Genomic DNA, 20,824 nt, shown 5'->3' with positions numbered 1-20,824 from the left:
GCCGTCGCCCTACCCATACCAATCGCCGAACCGCCGTAGCAACGCTGACTTCGCCCGTGGAAGGTCCCCCAGCCCACGCGGGGGAAACTAAAAGCAGCAACTTCTGGAGGTGAAGTTGCTCTACGGCGGAAAACTGGAAACCCTCCAACGACGCAAGGACGCGGTGAAGACAATGATTCACGACATGCCCTCATCAAGACGACCCGACCTAACCCTGATGAGACTCCCGAACACGACGACAGCTATACGCCGCGACGCGTACCCGACCTGACCGAGACGTCCGTTAAGAAGACGACGACAACGACGACGCACAGTGCCCGACCGCCAACACGCACAAGCCGAGATACGACGCCCCGACGAACCCGGAACTCGAGGAAGACTGCGTCTGACGTCAAGGTGTCCATCGACGGCTTTGACGTAGTCGCCCTCGTAGACACGGGAGCTGACTATTCGGTAATGAGCGGGCCATTTGCGTCTAAACTGAAGAAAGTTATGACCAGATGGGATGGTCCGCACATACGCACAGCAGGAGGCCACCTCGTGACGCCAAGTGGAACGTGCACATCGCGCGTCACCATAGACGGCACGACGTACCCTGCGGTGTTCGTCGTTTTGCCCAACTGCTCCCGCGACGTAATTCTCGGAATGGACTTTTTGACGGACAACGGCGCAATAATCGATCTGCAGACGAAGTCGATAACTTTTTCCTGCGACCACTCCATGACGCCGGAATCGAACCCCGAACACCGTGCAGCTGTAAGGATCGCCGATGATCACGTCACTTTGCCACCCCGCGCAAGCTTGATGACCACCGTCCACTGTGAAGGTGCTGCTCCCGACGTCGACACTATCGTGGAGAGTGACCAAAGGTTGCTTCTTGACCGCGGTGTGTCTGTCGCAAGAGGCATTGCACGGTTTAAGCAGCGCAAAGCCCACGTTTTGGTCACCAATTTCACCGAGGAGTACCAGCATTTAAACAAGGGCGCTGCAATTGCGTTCGTCGAAGAAATGCAACAAGCAAGCGACGTGTTAGCAGTCGCCGACTTTGAACGCGCACCCGACGATACCACCAAGCTTCCGCACCCCTTCGACGTGAATCCGGCGCTACCGCAAGATGAAAGGAACAAGTTATTGGCTTTGCTGCGTCGCTACAGCGAGTGTTTTTCGTCGAACTCAAAGTTACGTCAAACACCTCTGGCGAAGCACCGGATAATAACCGAGGATGGAGCACGACCTACCCGACAGTCACCGTACCGCGTCTCTTCCCACGAGCGTGAAGCCATCCGGACTCAAGTCGACGACATGCTCAACGGCGACATTATACAGCCATCAAAAAGTCCGTGGGCTGCGCCGGTCGTACTCGTGAAGAAAAAAGACGGCACACTGAGGTTCTGCGTTGACTACCGGCGATTGAACAAGATCACCAAAAAGGACGTGTACCCCCTGCCACGAATCGACGACGCCCTCGACCACCTCTGCCATGCGAGGTACTTCTCATCGATGGATCTGAAGACAGGCTACTGGCAAATTGAAGTGGACGAGAGAGATCGAGAGAAGACTGCATTCATAACCCCGGATGGCCTATACGAGTTCAAGGTGATGCCGTTTGGGCTATGCACGGCACCAGCAACGTTCCAAAGAGTCATGGACACTGTGCTAGCTGGCCTGAAGTGGCACACCTGCCTCGTATACCTCGACGACGTTGTGGTATTCTCTAGGACTTTCGACGAACACCTCGCAAGGTTGCAGTCTGTACTCGAGGCCATCCGTACGTCGGGGTTAACGCTGAAGCCTGAAAAGTGCCGCTTCGCCTACGAGGAACTGAAGTTTTTGGGCCATGTCGTCAACGCCGCGGGAGTCCTGCCTGACCCGTTGAAAACTTCAGCCATAGCGAACTTCCCAAGGCCGAAAGATAAGAAGGGCGTGCGCAGGTTTCTTGGACTGTGCGCATACTACCGGCGCTTCGTCGCAAACTTCGCACGCATTGCAGAGCCGCTCACGCGCTTGACGAAAGACAGCACCCCTTTCAGCTGGGAAGACGACCAAGAAAAGGCATTCTGCGAGCTGCAAAAACATCTGCAAAGCCCGCCCGTGCTCGCGCATTTCGACGAAAACGCCGACACGGAAATACACACGGACGCCAGTGATATAGGCTTGGGTGCCGTCCTTGTCCAAAAACAAAGCGGGTGCGAAAACGTAATCGCCTATGCCAGCCGTGGTCTGTCGAAGGAGGAGAAAAACTACTCTGCCTCCAAAAAAGAGTGCTTGGCTATTATATGGGCCATTTCAAAATTTCGCCCATACGTGTATGGCAGACCGTTCAAGGTTGTAACAGACCATCATGCGCTGTGTTGGCTCGCCAATTTGAAGGACCCCTCTGGCCGTCTTGGGCGGTGGAGTCTGCGCCTGCAAGAGTTCGACGTTACAATCGTTTACAAATCCGGGAGGAAACACTCCGACGCCGACTGCCTGTCCCGCGCCCCTGTCGACCCGCCACCACAAGACTCCGATGAAGACAGCGCGTTCTTCGGGGTTGTTACGGAGAGCGACCTAGCCGCCCAGCAGCGTGCCGACCCCGACTTGCGCGTAATGATCGACTACCTCGAAGGACGAAACGTCGCCGTGCCTAGAGCGTTCAAGCGTAACTTACCAGCATTCAGCCTTAAAAACTCCGTCCTCGTGAAGAAGAATTTCAGCCCCGGAACAAGAACGAATTATCTACTTGTCATCCCCGCAGACCTTCGTGACGAAATTTTGGAAGCGTCCCACGACGACCCGTCTTCCGGACATCTCGGCACAGCTCGCACTATTGCAAAAATTAAGGCGAAGTACTTCTGGCCCCGCCTTACATCCGACGTCACCCACTACGTTCGGAGTTGCCGGGACTGCCAGCGACGAAAAACGCCGCCGACAAGACCCGCCGGACTTCTGCAACCGATCACCGTCCCGTCGAGGCCCTTTCAACAGATTGGAATGGACCTCCTAGGCCCGTTCCCGACGTCACGATCGCAGAACAAGTGGATTGTCGTAGCGACAGACTACATGACGCGCTACGCAGAGACCGCCGCTCTTCCGCGGGGGACTGCACAGGAAGTCGCCAAGTTCTTTATAAACCAAGTTGTGCTGCGACATGGAGCCCCTGAAGTCTTAATCACGGACCGCGGAACGGCCTTTACCGCGGAGCTGATGCAAGGAATCTTACGCTACAGCAACACGGATCACCGAAAAACGACGGCGTACCACCCCCAAACGAACGGACTAACGGAACGTCTGAACAAGACGATTGCGGATATGCTGTCCATGTACGTCGACGTTGAACATAAGACTTGGGACGAAGTCCTCCCGTATGTCACGTTTGCGTACAATACAGCGACGCAGGAAACTACGCAGATGACACCGTTCGAGCTTGTCTACGGAAGACGACCGACTACGATGCTCGACGCCATGCTTCCGCATCTAGAAGACGACGACCTCAACGCCGACGTCCAAGGATACCTTCAACGTGCGGAGGAGGCCCGCCAGCTCGCTCGAGTTCGTATACGGGACCAGCAGCTGGTGGATGCCGGCCGCTACAACCTCCGACGCCGAGACGCCGAGTACCGCCCAGGGGACCGTGTGTGGGTTTGGACTCCCATCCGACGACGCGGACTCAGTGAGAAGCTCCTGCGACGGTATTTCGGACCCTACAAGATTCTACGACGTGTTGGCCAACTTACCTACGAAGTGATCCCCGATGGTGACTCCGGCACATCACGACGACGTACGCGGCCCGAAGTCGTCCACGTGGTTCGCTTAAAACCTTTGTACGGACGATGACGAACTTTTATTTTTATTTTCGGACTGTCGCTTATGTTAGCATCGGGTCGATGCACTCTTAGAGGGGGGGTAATGCCGCGAACCATACATTGGGTTTGTTTATTTGTGTTTTGCTTTTACCGCCCGGCTGCGCCGGTCTGTGTTATCTGCGTGCCAAGGGAAGCGCGTGTTCCATTCCTTCTTTCTGTGCCGCATGTGTTATCTGTTGTGATAGGGAGAGCATTCCGATTTACGTGAACAGCCCGGAATAATCTTCTTGCATCTACAATGTTCTCGATGCGAATCGATGGTTCCAGAACCACGCGCGCCGAAAGATAAAAAGCCTGCACAGCAGACGCCGGGGCATTCGATTCTGCGACGCTCGCCGACGCACGTACGTCACTTTGTTGACCACTGCTTCACCGCCTCTGTATTCTTTTCAGTTGTTAGGGGAGCACAAGTTCGCTCCAATAAACTTGTTTCTTTTCCAAACAACTGCTTCGTCCTTGGCTACGTGACAATATATATATATATATATATATATATATATATATATATATATATATATATATATATATATATATATATATATATATATATATATATATATATATATATATATATATATATATATATATATATATATATATATGTAAACTGTATGTACTTCGACGAAGCTTGACGGCCACCAGTTCTTGTTCAACACTTAAAATAAATAGTGATGTGGTACACAACATCAACTGTAGTATGAGGAGACAGCACCGCTTCGCGCACATTACGGGGGCTGTGAAACGACGCAGCAGGAAAGCGCAGGCGCGTTGAGGGAGTTAATACGGCTGCATCGGAGATGAGAAACCTGTCGCGAACACACGGCGGATTGAATTCGGCGTGGTCGTCTGGCGTGTGACGCCGCCCTAAAACCAGCTGCGTGGTGCTTCCTTCAAGCGCTTGATAGAATGGATCACCCGAAGGCTGTGAACATGGAGGATGGCTGTCAAGACATCTGAGCAAGCGTGCCCACGCAAGCTAAGCGCAAGCCTTTACATAGGAAACGGCTTGTGCTGCGCAAGCCAGAAGTTCACGCAAAACATGCCGCTGCCAACCGCGCCCTTCTCGCGCCGTCCAGGCGAAGAATGCTCAAGTCCGCTTCGTCGAGATGGTAGCGAAGCTACAGTGGCGTCGAGATCGCATAATCCCGTGGTTAAGCTACACCGCAACGCACTTGAGTGACCAATTAATGCCGCAAACACTGAAATTTCGATGAACAACGGTACCGAGCATACGACTGGACTGAAGAGTTCGGTCCGCGCTGGGGCATCACACAATGCACGCATGACGTACTGCGTTGCGCAGTGCCACAGCACAGACCAAACTTTTGAGTCCAATCTATGCTCGGTACCCAGGCAGCACAGAAAACGTGGCCAGCCTTTGGCTTATTTTTGGCCGATGCTTGGCCTGTTTGGCCATTGGCAAAGTTTGGGCTGCAAGAGAACGTATGTTCTTTGGCATGCATTTGGTCACAGAATACTTGTTTGTTTGGCCAGCTGAGGTCTTTACACCAAAGGCAAGCGTCTGGCCACGGAGAACATGTTTTTTTAATGGTCACCATACGTCCGACGACGAAGAGCACGCGTCCGGCCACAGATTAATATACGTCGTTCACCTATAATTCATTGCTGGCTGCATTGGTTTGGCGTGGGTTTGGCGAGAGGGATGATGTCACCAGTTGAACCTCAATGCTGAATGCCTACTTCATGAAACAGGCGGCGGGTGTGACGTAACTGCAAGGGGGTGGGAGAAAACGCCTATCGCGGCGTCGCGTAATCCTAGTACCAGTTGGACAAAGGTCACATGCTGAATAATTGTATTACTTTACGGATCAGAAAACTGAAAGTAAAGTCCACCACCAGGCGTAATTTATGACAGCTAACGGTGTACCACTGAACGCCTGTTGGGGGAGGAGGAGAAGGAAGGGGATGACAGACTGATAGTGCTAAGCAAACTTAGGAGGAACGGCGCGAGCGTGAAACGGGCTATAGACAGCGAGCATCCAGGGGTACGTGTCTAAACTTGGTGGATTTCCCGTTGTTTAGAATACAGTTGAACCAAATGACGTGTGTGTGTACTTTTTCTCTAGTATGGTTAGAATTAGGTCAAGTTCTACAAAAGTACGAGCGTCTCGTGTCACGTGCGCGCATCCCACTTGCTTAGCTATTTGCCATACACATTCTTCAAAGTAATACATTTATTTACATACTGCGTTCTTCGGCTTTCTTACTTGTTCTGCGGTGCACTGGCGTGGACGGTCACTTTTCACTAGAGCCGAGTTTAAGTTCACGCTATGGAATGCTTCTCACGCACAAGAGCCGTTTCACGGCTTACGACGCCGACGCCGGCTTTTTTCCTGAATGGGCCATATGATGCTTTCGCATTAAAAAGGATGGTGGGGTAGGCTAAGCACGCTCATCGAAATAATAAGAAAGAGGAACTTGGGGGGGAGGCGGGGAGAGAAGGGAAGACTGCAGGCGCCCTACATAACTCACCAGCCCGCACTGGTGAACTCGCTCACGTGCCACATGCGATAGATTCACACTATATATATATATATATATATATATATATATATATATATATATATATATATATATATATATATATATATATATACAGTCTAGTCCACTTATAACAATATCCAAGTGCCAAGTAAATCCCATCGTTATAACCGATGATTGTTATATGCGGGTTGCTAAATAAAAAGACGTAGCAGAGCTAAAAACATTTTATTTGCGTGCAAGCAAGGTTGCACTGCTACCTATTTGTGGAAAAGAAGTCATATACTCGGTCAGCTTTGTTTGCTGCACATGAAGCTGGCGCACATCGTTTGCAAGAGCATCTATAGGTGCTTCACCTAGCTGAGCGAAGGGTCCTTGGTGGAAACGAAGTCCCTGAGAGACTATCATGCGTTGGGCATCCTGCAAAGGTGCTAGCCGAGTAGGCTGTGCAACCGCGTCGTCAGAGTTGTCACTGCCACCGCTGTCCGTAGCACGTATCTGCGCAACGATCGCATCTTCAGTGACGCACTCAGACGTTTCCAAAACACCGGCCCTGATGTCTGATCCGCGGAAAAACGGAGGTAGTTGAAGAGCACCCAGTCAAATTCAACGCAGCAGGCACGGGGACGGGGCAGCGGCGGCATCGGATGTGGTGTTTGGAAGGAGAACTGTTTCACTCCTGCTCTCGCTTCCTCGTAAGCTGCGCAGTTGACTGGTTTTCTGATGGGTGGACGGGATGGGAGGCGCAGCGCGGAGCATGGAGTCGGCGTGGTTGGCGTGAAGAGCCGGCGGCACCTCGCATTTTCGGTGCTTGCTGTAAGCCGATTCAATCGTTATATCCGATATCGCGGCACTGGAGCATTGTAATAAGCGGTTTACTTTCCCATGGAAAGCATACAAAGCGGACGGTGCCATAGCTGTTCATCGTTATATCCGATATATTGTTATAAACGGTATCGTTATAAGTGGACTCGACTGTATATATATATATATATATCAACCGTCTGTCGTCTGCTACGAATCCTCTGCTACACAACCAACTGTGCGTGATGCTGATCGGTATGACAATACGAAAAAAATGGAAAATTGCATCCCCACCAAGAGTGAATGCGGAAAGAAGTGAAAGGAAGACCGAGTGAGCAGCCAGCGGGGGCGGCGAGATAGAAGGGACATAATCACTAGGATTTGAGAACCTTGCATGGGCAACAATCGCGCTTGCTATCGGAAGGACTAATGCTGAAAATGAATGATTGAGATCAATGGAAAGACACCTACTCGCGCACTAGGTCATCTTTATCGTTTTAGAACTCCCGGACGCTCTGGCAGTCTCTTCGTGGTTGACAAGACACGCTGCGGGGGCCTACCAGACACTTGAAATAGGCCTGACCGTAGAATAATTGTCAGTTATGCAAGCTGATGCGGGTTAATTCTGTTCAAACATCGCTAAGATGCGCCCGGAACGCAATCTTTTCTTCGTTTGTCGTCTGCTTGCATAGAATGGCGCGAACGGCTCGATGGAGCATTTGCCGTATGGAATTTTGGTTTCAGACCGTCGAACTGGGATTGCGCTCGCCCTCCCGCGTACCGGATGCTTTCGCGGTACCTGCCAATCACAGATGCTTTCTAGTATCCAGGACAGGGCTGCCATATGAAATAATCTGAAAGAATATGTTTTCTTCCGTGCTCCCATCTGCGCCTGACAGCCCTTACGGACCCGTCCCACGTCCGTTGTCGCTCCCAAATCGATGGCACGATATTGAGATCACAGAGCACAAATATACCTTCATGTTGGAAACCCACCGTCGCCATCCGAGGTGCCTCGTGAGTGGACAGCCAGAGAGCGTTAACCCATTTCTGGGATCCGTACGCCCTGCCGTATTGTGCATCGGCAGAAAAAGCGAGTATAAAAGACCCAACAAGACTCAAACAGGAAGAGCCACCGCGGCCTCCGTAGCCTCACCGGAACATGCCACAACAGCGGTGCGATCCGTACACTACCGCACACTTGAGTGACACGGACAGGCGGCAAGGCAAGCGACGTGAAAGCCAGCGGCAGGAAAAGGAGAGCAAGCAATGAATCACGAAATGTGTGCCTCGTCGGCTGGGTCGTGAATGGAATGTCGATTGTGTAATACGCCATTAACGACAAAACCAAGGGAAAAGAAGCACGAAACGTGCAGCGCGTTCGACAAAGCAGGAAGTGATCGACCGGCTCGACTCGGAACGCTTACAACCGCGTAACGTCCCCTTCCCTCCGACTTGCGCGTTCTCCCCTTCGGGCTATACCTGCCGTTTTGATCCTTATCTTCGTGCATTAACGCTGCTGAAATGGTTTCTACTCAGGGTTGCCCCCATCGCTGCTGGTTGCGTATACGAACGCATTCTCACGCACATACAAACACATGCGCGCACGTACACGTACACGCACGCACGCAAGCACACACACACACACGCACGCAAGCACACACACACACACACACACACACACACACACACACACACACACACACACACACACACACACACACACACACACACACACACACAAACAGCGGGGAGGGGGGGGGGGCTGTTATAAGGCGCGCCTGGGCTCTTAATGGAAGTCAATACCGGAAGTGAGAAAGCGCGGCCAGGCATTTCAATCTTGGAATATGAGGCTGGCGTGCCACGCGCGTCTCGGACATTTCCGCTTGTCTCGGGTGTTGGAGCAGACTGACCGATGCGTACGAGTGCACGATGGTCTCCGATACGCGGTGCGTGTTGCAAGAATCGGGCCCCCCGTTTGTGCGTTGTCGAGGTGAGAAGAAGGGAAGAATGGAAAGAGCCGAGGCACGGCTTCCGACTGAGAGCGAGTGAGCGGCTGCTCCGGGAGCACGAAAAGAACGACGAGGAAATAGTGGGGCGCGCCGCTAACTGGCTTAGAAGTCTCGTTTCAATTGTCCGACCCTTCCTCGTTCTCGCAGCTGCTGATATAGGTTGCGCAACCGAACGGGGCGACATGCTTTCTCTCTCGCCGTCCGCGTTTGTTCCTCCCCCTCCTCGTCACCCGCAGCCTTAGCCCTTTCGGGGCCCAAATCGAGGCCGGGCAGCTTCGCGTTTATGTCCTGCCGATTCGAAACGCGCCGGTTGCATCACTTCAAGGAGGAAGTGGCGACCAGTGCGCGGCTGCTGCTGCTGCTGCTGCACGCGGCATGGAGTCAATTAATGCGACAGGCGACAATGCTGTGGCTTTGTCAACCACGCCGCAAATTAGGTAGAACAACTTCCGCACGTGACTTCCACTGTGAAAGCACACTGCTGGGCTCTTCATACTGTTCGTTCTCGGTAATATTCTAGAGTGACTGCCTTATCCCCACAGCACGTACCTTTGTAGCTAGCCTTTGGTGTACTAGTACTACCGAACAAAAGCAACGGCGCTTTTCTGGCTCGGTCAGTCAGAAGGATGTAGTTGGCCGACTGGTCCTTTCTGTGGTGGCCAAGCTTCCAGGCATATCTTTCCAGGTGTGTTTATTCAAGTCTGATTAGCAGATAATGCGGTGTAAAGAATCTTGTATCATATGAAGATAGAGAAAAAAGATTTGGGTATGGTATCTTCAAACGCAGACGTAAAACGAGGAAAATTAGTTGTGGATGTTTCGAAGAAAGTGCGGGAAACACTTCGTGCTTGCGAACTTGCCGCACATACGTGGTAGTGGCGCAAGAAAGAAATAAGGAGACCCAGGTGCCATTGAGGGCTTTTCACTTTTTATTGTCTAACTCTGCAATGCGCGTAGGCACTTTGATCAGGGAACACAAATTACAGTTCTGCGAACAAAACGTACATTTCATCTCACAAGCGGTCAAGAGAAAATGCATGATAAATCAATCAAAGAGGAAAAGGCACGGCGGCCTCTTTTCTTTTTTGTTTTTGTTTAATTTTCTTTAGTTAAGTTGAGCATTTTTTTTCAAATAGAGCTGCGGCAGTGCGGAGAAATGATATATTTTTTTTTATTTGACGCATACTGCTGCTTAATGCGCGCAAATGCTTCCAGTAAAAAGAAACAAGAAAAGGCAAACCCGCGTTATCACTTAAGTATGCGTAACGAGAAATATTCAACGAGAAATAACATCGATTTTCCAAACAACATGCAACCTGAGCCTATGGTCACGAAGAGTAGAGTAGAGTAATAATGGCGGACACGCAGCACTTTTATGACTAGAGGCTACAATGAGCACTTCAACCGAACAGTGTAGCTCAGTTGAAAGAAGCGACCGAAATTTAGACCTTTCTGAGCTCTCGCAACATTAGCTAAAGTATCGCCGAATAAGTGGAGAGGCAGTCACGAGGCGCACACAGCTTGATATACGGCGGGGAAATAGCGCAATGCGATGCACTCTCTCCTTGTTCAAAGTGTGCGTACGATTAACCATATCCCTGATGGTTGCTTGACGCATCTGATTGCTTTTGTACGAAGAATAGCTCAACTTCGAATTTCCCCTCCGCGTTTCTTTTTTTTCGTTGTTATGTTCAGCTTTAAACGAAACCTGCGGGCTACAGTTAGCCAGTCTTTGGGACATCATGGCGATAACCGTAGATAAAAAAGAAAAAAAAAAACAACAACCGGGCCATCTCCACTAACGTGAAACCTGAGGAGGAGCGAAGCATGCAGTGTGTAAGTGTATTTAAAGATTAATTTGTAAGTCTCTCTCTCGCCACACGGCGCGCGCTGATTGGACGCCGGAGAAGGCGGGCTTGTCGCTTGCGCTCGGCCACTGTCACTAGATCCTGCCTAGCCTTCAAAAATAATCTGCAAACATAACCTTTACCAGGAACACATGGTGGGGGGCGCGGCGAGTCCCATTGTTCACAGGCGCCTTATCGTGCATAATGTGGTTCCTATGCTGAGCGCTCGGCGTCTTAGGCCTTGGCGCCTTAGTGTTTTTGCCCACGCGCATGAAACCGTTGAGGGGTAGAGGTATAACAGCTTTGCAGTAAAAGTCTCGTGTTTCTGAAGCACGAAGCATTCCAGCGCGAGGAGTTGGAAAACGAGTGTCCCGGTGCGTTCTTTTAGTGCGCGTTTTTGCCAATGGAAATGAAACATTGTAGCGCGAGGCGTTGGAAAACAAGTGTCCCGGTGTTTTAGTACCGCGACTACATGAGACGGCAGGAGACGCCGACAGCCCCGAGCCCCTAAGGTGCTTCGCCCCTAACAGAAAAATCGCTTCTCGTACGCGACGCGGTGCGCGGTGCGAGAATCGACGGTGTAGCCACGTTGCGAGTTCCATTCTGCCCTGTCTTACATGAAAATGTGCTGCGATGTCGGGATTCACCCGGAGTAAAATAAGTATACAGCCCGTAACAGCGAGGAAGAGAAAGAAGCGTGCGTCGTTTTCACGCCTCAACAACCAGAAAAAAAAAGTAACAAAAGAAAAAAAGAGAAAAAAAAAAAAAAACTCAACAAGCCGCAACACTGCGGCGCACGCAGCCATCCAACGTATAGAAGTGGGGCGGAAGGCAGCGGCAAGTCACAGCGGGACAGCATCCTTGGCTGTTCACTTTCGTCGGCTGTCGTTGCGCTGCTCGGTGCACCACCTCCAAACTGCAGGGATTAGAAGTCCGTGCCTCCTTCGCCTCCTGGGGAGTAACATCGGGCGAATGAAAGGCGGGACTGGGAGTACACTTTGCCCGGAGCTCATTCTGAGCACTGTTAGCGTGCATTCAAGGCAGCTTCTCCAAACGTCACTAAACCAAAATGAGGAACAACGAGATGTTTCGAGCCCCTTCCTTTTCCGGTAAGCGAAATATGCGCTGTCCACACTATGTGGTGTTACCACCGCGAATTTGAACCTTTGAACCGTTGTCGGTTCATGTGTGCGGAGTGTGTATTTCGCTAAAGAAGAGTTGCCAGACATATATCAAGCACTGAAAATTAGGGGTTTAAATTAGTGGTTCAAATCAGTGGCGTACGCGCGAAGGTGGAAGGGAGGAGAACAATGCTACTACAACCCTCAGCAAAATTTTCGTGTTCTGGGAAAAGAGCGGGAAGGGGGGGGGGGGCGATGGCACTGTTTCTGTCTATCAATCAGTAATACCTAGCGATTATCATTTATTTTTCTGTGGCTAATGACGCACCTATCAAGCTTGCGCGGATTCGTTGTTCTCTCTCACCTCATTGGCAAATAAATTTGCAATGTCCAAGCGGCAAAACAAAAATGAACCAAACAAATGGAAGTTAAGGTAGAGCAGACCGAATGCATCCAGAAGTTTTTTTTTTTTTTTTAATCTTGATTTCATTTCGTATGTCCTTCTTTTATTCCTTACTTTCTCGCCTCCTTATCCCGATCTATCTCTCCTCCTTACGGCCCTAAAGAGGACACTAGCGAAGACATCGAATACGTTAATGAAAGTTATACTTAAAATTGTCGGTAAAAGTGTTCCGAAAATTACAGGCTCATATCGGTATTGCCAAAATATTCTAAGCCCTCGTAATAAATAATGTCCGCGTCAATGCCAAAGTTTTCATCGGAAGCATTACACTAATACAGCCTCCCAATAAAGATTTATTGGCAAGCCAATCTGCTGAATACTGGAAATTTGCTAATCACACTAAGCCTGGTTTTAGGACCGCATGCTTAGAAAATGCTTGCCAATTTATTCCCATTCGGCAGAGGCTGATTGATAAATAACACCCTCTGACTGATGTCTGCACCACCGTCCTTTTAAGTCTGAGAAAATGCTACTGAGTAGTCCCGCAACGTCCCTGTTATATCACAAAAATCAAAGGGAAAGGCTTTAGACCATATCGATAATTTATTTTATGCAGCCAGTACTTCTCTCTAAGGCGGAAATATACAGAAATCAAACAACAAAACGTGCTGTTGGGCAAGATGGTTCGTGATACAAAAAAACAAAAGAGCACTACAAAACCAAGGACGGGAGAAACTGACAGGTCTTGTTTTCTATAAAAATTCGTCAGCATTCCAAAGCTCGTTATCGCCTGCTCGAATCGAAATCGTAAATATTGCTATTTACCTTAACCCCCCCCCCCCCCCCCCCCACACACACACACACACAAAGAGGAAAATCAGTCAAAACGACAGGTTTTAGACATCGTATAACACTCTGTCAAATGCACCCAGAAATCAAACTGGTGTGCAGTATATATCTTCGCCCTTCATACAGGTAAAAACGAATCATACTGCATCAATGTACAATATACTCAGTGGAAAACGATTACTTCGGTACCATGGCATAACGAAAATTACCTGTTGCCTGTCTTCTGTACGTTTGCTTGTCGCGCAGAAAGATGTGGCTCGTTAAGCTTCTTTTGCAATTTTCGCTCCTCCTTTCTGACCATGTCTTGCCTAAAGCTTGGGTAAAGCCCTTTGGGGAAGAAAAACCCAGATGGCCGTGCATAGGGTGATTAGCCGTAAGTTGTCCATTTATCTCAGAAGCTCCTGTTGGGTAACCGGGAAAGAGTTATCCTCCCGCGCTACGAAACCGTTGTTCCCTGTCGCTACGCGGCCCACGATCTGTTCCTACTCGGCCGCGTCACCCCGGCCACTCCAAGCAAGGATTTACTCCGCCAAATACTGTCATTAAATTCGCAAGAAAAAAAAACGCTATAGTCGAAAAAACACTATCCTTTGATAGGAGAAACACATTTTCGAAAAAAAAAAGGCTTAACCCTTCTCCTTCTCCGCCTTCTTGATTAACCTCTGATCTAAAGATGGTACCAATGCTTGAAGTTAAAGCCCGACCAGGCACTCAGAGCTATGGTAACCGCATCCGTCCAGGAAAACCTTGCAGCATAAACCGTGAAAATAAACTTGGCTTGTTTTTGATGGACTTTTTAGCTGAAATCTCTTATTGAGGGGTCTGCAAGAGATAGTGGGAGAGTGGGCGGTGGTGGCTCACCTGTGTTCTCTCCGGTCATGGCCTGGAGCATCCTGAAGGACCTGGACGGGATGCTTCCGCCGGTGTACTTTCGCGGGTCCGGCTCGGCCTCCTGCTGCGAGGCCGGCACGTTCGGGTGCGGGAACACTTTCTCGGGAACGTGCACAACCCCGGTCTGCCCCTGGGGTCCGCAGTAGCCCTGGTCGCCCGCGCCCAGCTGGATCGTCATCTGCGTCGTCTTGCGCGGCTTGGGGCCCGACGGCTGCTGGTGCTGCTGCTGCTGCTGCTGCTGCTGCTGCTGCTGCTGTTGGCGCCTCTCGTCAAAGACCGAGGGTGCCACGGAACCTGGCCGGATGATTGCAGACATCAGATAAGCGTATCGAGAGGATGGAGACTGCCGTTGTACTGCCGTGAACAGCCGCTCGACTGAAGACCGTGATTTTAACCCCAATAAAAAAAATAGTCGTGGTTCGGGGCGCACCGCACAACTACAAACTTTACGGCGAAACGCGTGATACCACAAGGTTGCTGTACGAGCCTATAGCGAAACATCCAAACAGAAACTGAGACTTAAAAAAATTGAAGCATACGAAGTCATGCAGCTCCTTTACGTGTTACCATAGCCGAGCACTTGTAAAGATGCGCTAATGGCTGCAATGTAGAAACTATTAAAATACCGCAATAGCAAGTTTATTGATACTCTTTGTAAGTACCGGTGGTGAGCGGACAAGAATCGAATACCACGCATGTGCAAACACTCGCCGGGCAAATGGATAAAACCGAACAGCCATAGAATACCCTAGCCTCTATACGTCCAACGGGAAGCGGACTGGCATTTCGAGGACAATGGGGAGCATGCGTGTTAGTACGTGCGCATACTACCTTTGAATTCGTCTACCCTCTGTGACTCACTTTCCTTTTTCTGCTGTCTCAAATTTTCCCATTGTTCTCTTTCCAACGTGTGGGATAGCAAACTATATAGCTACAGCCTGGTTAACGTTCCTGCCTAACCCGCCGCGGTGGCTCAGTGGCTAAGGCGGTGCGCTGCTGAGCCCGAGGTCGCGGGTTCGATTCCCGGCTGCGGCGGCTGATTTTCTGATGGGGGCGAAAAGCGAAAACGCCCGTGTGCACGATATTTCGGCGCACGTTAAAGATCCGCAGGTGGTCAAAATTAATCCGGAGCCCTCCACTACGGCGCGCCTCATCGCCTGCGTTGCGTCGGCGCGTTAAACCTTACAATCCATCCAACGTTCCTGCCTTTTTTTCTACCACGTACATTCCTTCTTTCCGCGATTTTTTTTTTCTCTCGTTTAGCCCGCGTTTGCTTGCGGCAAAGAAATAACGGAGCTGTTTAATTTGAACTTCGTCCTTCCTTTGCCAGTGCGAAAGCTTTGTGCGCCAAGTAAAAGAAAGAAGCCAAAAGAAATAAAATATTTTCGCCTCTATTGGGAAACAAAAATCTTCTGCCACACACTACAACAAAAGTTTAAACAAACTGCCGGAGTTGGCGACGCAAAAAGAGCAGGCGGGGAAGTTAAAACGAGAAGTGCATGTTATAAGGGCTGCCTATAATGACTCGGGAGACGTTCAGCAACGAAAAGAATTATTAATGCGCTCCTTTCGACAACAGTTCATTACAGCGTGACAGAAGATAACGAGGGAGCTGTCGGTGACATCCCTGATTAATATGGGTGTCTCTGACGCCTGTCGTGTAAAAGTTTCCGAAATTCGAGTGGAATCACATACACACAAGAAAAACCTTCGAGGGTTGAATGTTTAGAATAATTGAGCCGGCGGGTAAACAAACACTCTTTTTTAATTCGTTGCAGGTAAACGACGCTTGCTCCTTTAAATACGAGCCCGCATACTTTTCACGCTCTTAACGAGTTTTCTTACAGTAATATAGAGTTTAAAAGAACCCGGAAGGTACAAGGCTTCGGGCTACGATGACGAGGGAAAAGAAAGGGGCCTTACTGCTCTCCCTGAACTCTGCAAGTTGCGGCTAATAAATTACAGCCCGCGAGTTTTGTGCTCTTACTATATTCGCATCTCTTCATTTGCCTCGATCACTCTCCGTCGAATACTCAATACAATTGCAGCGGCGCTGACATGTGCCAACGAAGACGAAGAGAGCGCGAGCTGGGTGAGTAGGTAAAGCAGGACCATCATTGTACCCAGCCGGCCACGTTTTCCCGAAGGGCTCCCGCCACGCGCGCAGCCGCCGCCAACATTGAAAAGATAAGCGGATCCCCTCTGTCGCCCCTACACCGTGAATATTACAGCGAATTTTCCAGATGAGCAAAACCCTCTGGATTCCCGTGACGATACATCGTTCAACTGAATGTTTAGGATTTCAGAGAAACGCGGCTACAGCCTTTTTCAGCTCTCTCTGTATGGATTTAATATATTCGGCGTTGCGACTCTGGGATTCCAAGGTTTTAAGTGCAGAGCCCTTTAGGCGCTCGCCTTGTCGTCCTAGCTCAACCCAAATATATAGAGCACCAAGGCGGCGTCCTGGGGTAACGCTGTTGTTCGCGGCGTACCCCAGAGCAGTGCTGCCACAGGCAAAGAAAAAGTAGTAGTAGATTTTTGCTTGAAAACTCAGCAGAAATCATTAAAATGTGGCTCAAAATTCAGCAGAAATCAGCAGATTTTTCTATTCAAAACAAGTAAGAAAGAGCAACTTTCCATTTCAAACTTCTTTTTTAACGCTCGTAAGCCACGCGCACGTGTATGGTGGCGCCGCGTAGGGGGAAGATACGCAAATGCAACTATGGTTCTTTTCTTTTTATTTCTTTTCGGGTACTATATGCTTTGTGCGCGTCGGCGTCGCAAACAGCTGAACTGTGTACTGCGGGTACTGTCGTCGGTTTTTATTAGGTTAATTCCGGTGAGTTTCATTAAACTGACCGGAATACCCCTTATACCCTTTATTTTTACCCCTTATGTTAATTACATTGTTACAATAAAACACGCATTTGCTTCGTTCCTACTGAATTTTGATGGGTTCGCAATGAAATCGTATCGGTAACTACATTTTTAAAGCAAAGCTTTCTAGCTCTGCCAGCCAACGGTTCTTTCGTAGCGTGCGGGACAACAAACTCCCAACGCGGCGGAGGCGGCGGCGGGGGGAGGGGGGTTCATCCACGGAACACACTGTAGATGGCACGGCGAATTTACCCAGGGTTCCCCGCGCGAAAGTGCCTGCTCGCCGGCGGCGGCGTCGGCGGTACGGCTTTGTCGTCTGCTTTAACGACGGTTGTTTTTGGGCCTATTTTGGCGCAGCTTCGCGTCCATTGCGTGCTGCCTTTGCACGGCTTGATTAACTTGTTCGACAGCACCACCAGGGTAACCCGCACCCCACTGGATTAAGTGGCCGTGCGGCAAACATACTTTAAGGATTGGTTTGCAGGGCGGGAACCACATACGGACATCTGGCCGCTAGAGAAACGCTACCTTTTGCCCACAGCTTGCCACGAATGGGACCCCGTTTTCTAAATTGGTGAATACCTATTGTTTTAAGAGGTATTACAAAAGGCAAAAGGAGAAACTGGTTCTGATAAATAGCGATTATAAAAGTTCACTCAGCTCTCTCGCAATTCTAAAACTTACTGAAATACCTTGCTTAAATAAGTATCAATGGGAATCACTAAGCTCACAAGCCGAATCGTTTCGGTGTCTGCGCTTGTGTCGCGCGGTGGTGTAGCCACAAGCTAGCACATAAGGATGGCTAGGTTCCGCTGTCTCACCCTCCGAAAGACGCTCCTCTTAGTTTTGTTTCTTTCGCCTCACGGCCGTGCTACAGCGGCGAGGCGGCGGCGTCCGCCGCTCTAGCCCGGCCGTGGCCGACGATGCTGTTGCGTTCGGGACGCCGCCGCCGCTCCCGCGAATTCAAAGTAATGGCTGGAAAAATGTTTGGTTTCACTCTTTGTAGAGCCACGTGTGTGAATTTAAGTAACTTCTCATGGGCAATGGCTGTGGGTCGTGTGGGTGTCGTTTAAAGCTTTGCTTTCCAACCACCTTCCAGCGTGGATTGGAGCCAATTCTTTTTTTGGTTCGCTTTCAGTTCTTGACGAAAAGCCAATCAGAATAGGTTCTCGGAAAAATGGCGACGCCCCGATTAACTCGAGCTGAGGTCAAAATTGTGGTAGCTTTCGGTAACCTGATGTGCAGAAAGCAAAGAAATCAGTAGATTTTGCACTCTTATCACTAAATCAGCAGAAATTGAACAACATCAGCAGATCTACTGATAAATCAGTAGCAGTGGCAGCACTGCCCCAGAGGCTTCGGAAGCCAAGCGATTTATATAGTCATAAGAGTTCGAAACTCGTGAAACGCTGGCGCTTTTCATACATCTTCCCGTTGTTTAGCGCAAAGAAAACTGTAGGTACATTTGAGGAAAAATATACGTAATTAACCGGCAGCGCCCACGTTCCTTTAGTTAAGGACGCCCGTTGGGTTGGTTTTTATAAACGCAAAATGTGGCAGTGCAACGCCGGCACGTGCGGGGAGCAACTGCGAAGGCGGGAAATCTGAATTGCATGGGGTGGTACCAGAAAGCGGATAACGGCGGTACAGCCCATTATGGCGAATCACTGCTCTGCACTTCCGACAGCTTTCACATTAAGTAGAACGGCTTTAATTTTTTCACGAATAGCTCGAATAAACGCTGCTGGGTTCAGATTTTCTTTCCCTTTCGACCGCATACGCGCAAGCTGTATATGTTGTTCAGACTCGCCTGAGCTAGCCGACAAATAACCATGTAGCCGCTAGTGATACCATCCCTCCACACGAGCCCTCCCCTACTTAGCCACCCATTTCGGTGCACGTGTGGTCCATCATCTGTTGTCTGTCCTACGCACGGTAAATACATAAGTGCACTTGAGCCATAATATAATTCGCCCGAGTTCGTTCCTAACACGCACTGCTGCATTATCTTACCCTGGGTGATTGTATGGCTCTGTGGACTGTTTTGTAGCGGGGTGTTTCGTAAGACACCAACCTTCTACCTCACAAGTCAGCGCCGAAAATACGCAGCGCCCGCATGATTTCAGTGGTGGCGGGGTAGTGAATATTTCTCCCTTTACAGAAAAAAGCGAGCTACCACTTCGAACACAGCTGCCTGCGCTTCCTAAATTCACTCTTAGAAATGTACTCTAATTCATTCAGTTAAATCTTCATCTGATTGTATTCTGCAACTAACAGCTCATTGCATTGATCTGCTCCTTCCTGTACGTACTTCGTTGCCTACGCTGATGTATTGTTCCACTCCGTGGTTGTTTGGTATGACAAGATCAGGCTTCTTAAAATCCAGTATCAAGCTCACCACTAGGCTTTCCTTCTCACGGTCGATTCATTTTCGCAGCTACTCTGCAGACTCGCTTAACCCGAAGATACATCAGCGAATCGCAAGTTTCTTAATACCCGCGCCCTGGTCGCTCAGTGGCTAAGGGGTTGTGCTGCTGAGCTTAAGGACGCGAGTTCAATTCCCGGCCGCGGTGGCCGCTTTTCTGATGGAGGAGAAAAGCGGAACGCCCGTGTGTTCGAGGTTGCGGCGCGCGTTGAAGATCCCCAGGTGGTGAAATTAACCCGGAGCCCTTTACTACGGCGCGCTTCATCGCCTGTGTAGCGCCGACGGGTTAAACATCATAACCAATCAATCAATTTTCGTAAATATTCCGATTATACCTAACTTCTCTTACTATGCATAGCTGAACGCATCCTCTGAAAATTGTGAGAACTTGTGTATTATTTTTGTGTGAATTGTGTTGTTTGCAAAACAATTCTAAACAAACAAGTCTGCCAGTACAAACCATCCTGCCAGGCCATGCTCACTTGGAGAACCTCTGACTTTTTTTTTGTTCATTCTCTCCCCCATGTCTGTTACATATTATTATGGCACCCGCAAATACTCATACTACCAGGAGCCACACGTAAGGCTAATTAGCGGTTGTAAGACTATTAAGCAGCATGCTGTATACCATACAAAATTAATGAACGGCATCACGTTGCGGCTTTTAAATGCAGTGCTGGACGTGCATGGCCGCGGTTCAAAACACACACACACACACAAACGAAATTATAATCGAACAGTCGAAAACAGTCGAAAAAATAAACAAAGGGAATTACCTATACCGCGTAAAATGTCTTGGAAACTCAGACAGAAACAGACTGTACCTCAATTGCGGCACCCCAACAAGCATCGTGCACACAACTCATCATTGCACAGTAGTTACTTCAAAGACTTTTAATTTTGGAGAGAACCTAAACTGACGATAAACTTAGGCTCATAGCTTACAATGCTGAGGTTGAAAAGAAATAACACAGCTGCCAAATCACATACTGTCCTTGGTTTAAGAAACTTTAAACGGACGAAGTTTTTTAACGGCCTAAATTTCCACTGACGTTAATTACCAGAGGACAAGATTCTCCCAGTAGAGAGAAGCTGCTACGCATGCATGCTAAATTTTCCAGCGAGTGCTGCACCCCTGCCTTCGAAGCTAGCTGGAGAAAATTCTGTTTATGGCAAAGTTGCCCTAGAGGGCTTTCTCCTTTCAATAAACATCCATCCAATCCGCTCAAAAGATGCCTGTCAAGCTAG

At 49.5% G+C, this 20,824-nt stretch overlaps 1 protein-coding gene across 3 annotated transcripts in view; it reads right to left on the bottom strand.

Annotated features, from left to right (window-relative positions):
• Window positions 1–10,069: 10,069 nt before the first annotated feature.
• The window catches only part of LOC144145292 (uncharacterized), a 165,982-nt gene continuing 155,227 nt past the window's right edge, over window positions 10,070–20,824 (bottom strand). For all 3 annotated transcript variants that reach the window (XM_077676844.1, XM_077676853.1, XM_077676861.1), the window contains exons 8-9: window positions 14,245–14,568; window positions 10,070–11,961 (exon numbers count right to left, since the gene is read on the bottom strand). In XM_077676844.1, the coding sequence (XP_077532970.1) occupies window positions 11,936–11,961; window positions 14,245–14,568 (350 nt within the window). In that variant the 3' untranslated portion in view covers window positions 10,070–11,935. The remainder of the gene's footprint in view (window positions 11,962–14,244; window positions 14,569–20,824) is intronic.

Source organism: Haemaphysalis longicornis, unplaced genomic scaffold (assembly GCF_048455015.1).
Source record: "Haemaphysalis longicornis isolate Haplotype H1 unplaced genomic scaffold, Haemaphysalis longicornis Haplotype H1 scaffold_1, whole genome shotgun sequence".
Taxonomy (NCBI): Eukaryota; Metazoa; Arthropoda; class Arachnida; order Ixodida; family Ixodidae; genus Haemaphysalis; species Haemaphysalis longicornis.
Note: the sequence above shows the minus strand (reverse complement) of the source record. Positions and strands in the feature narration are given on the sequence as shown.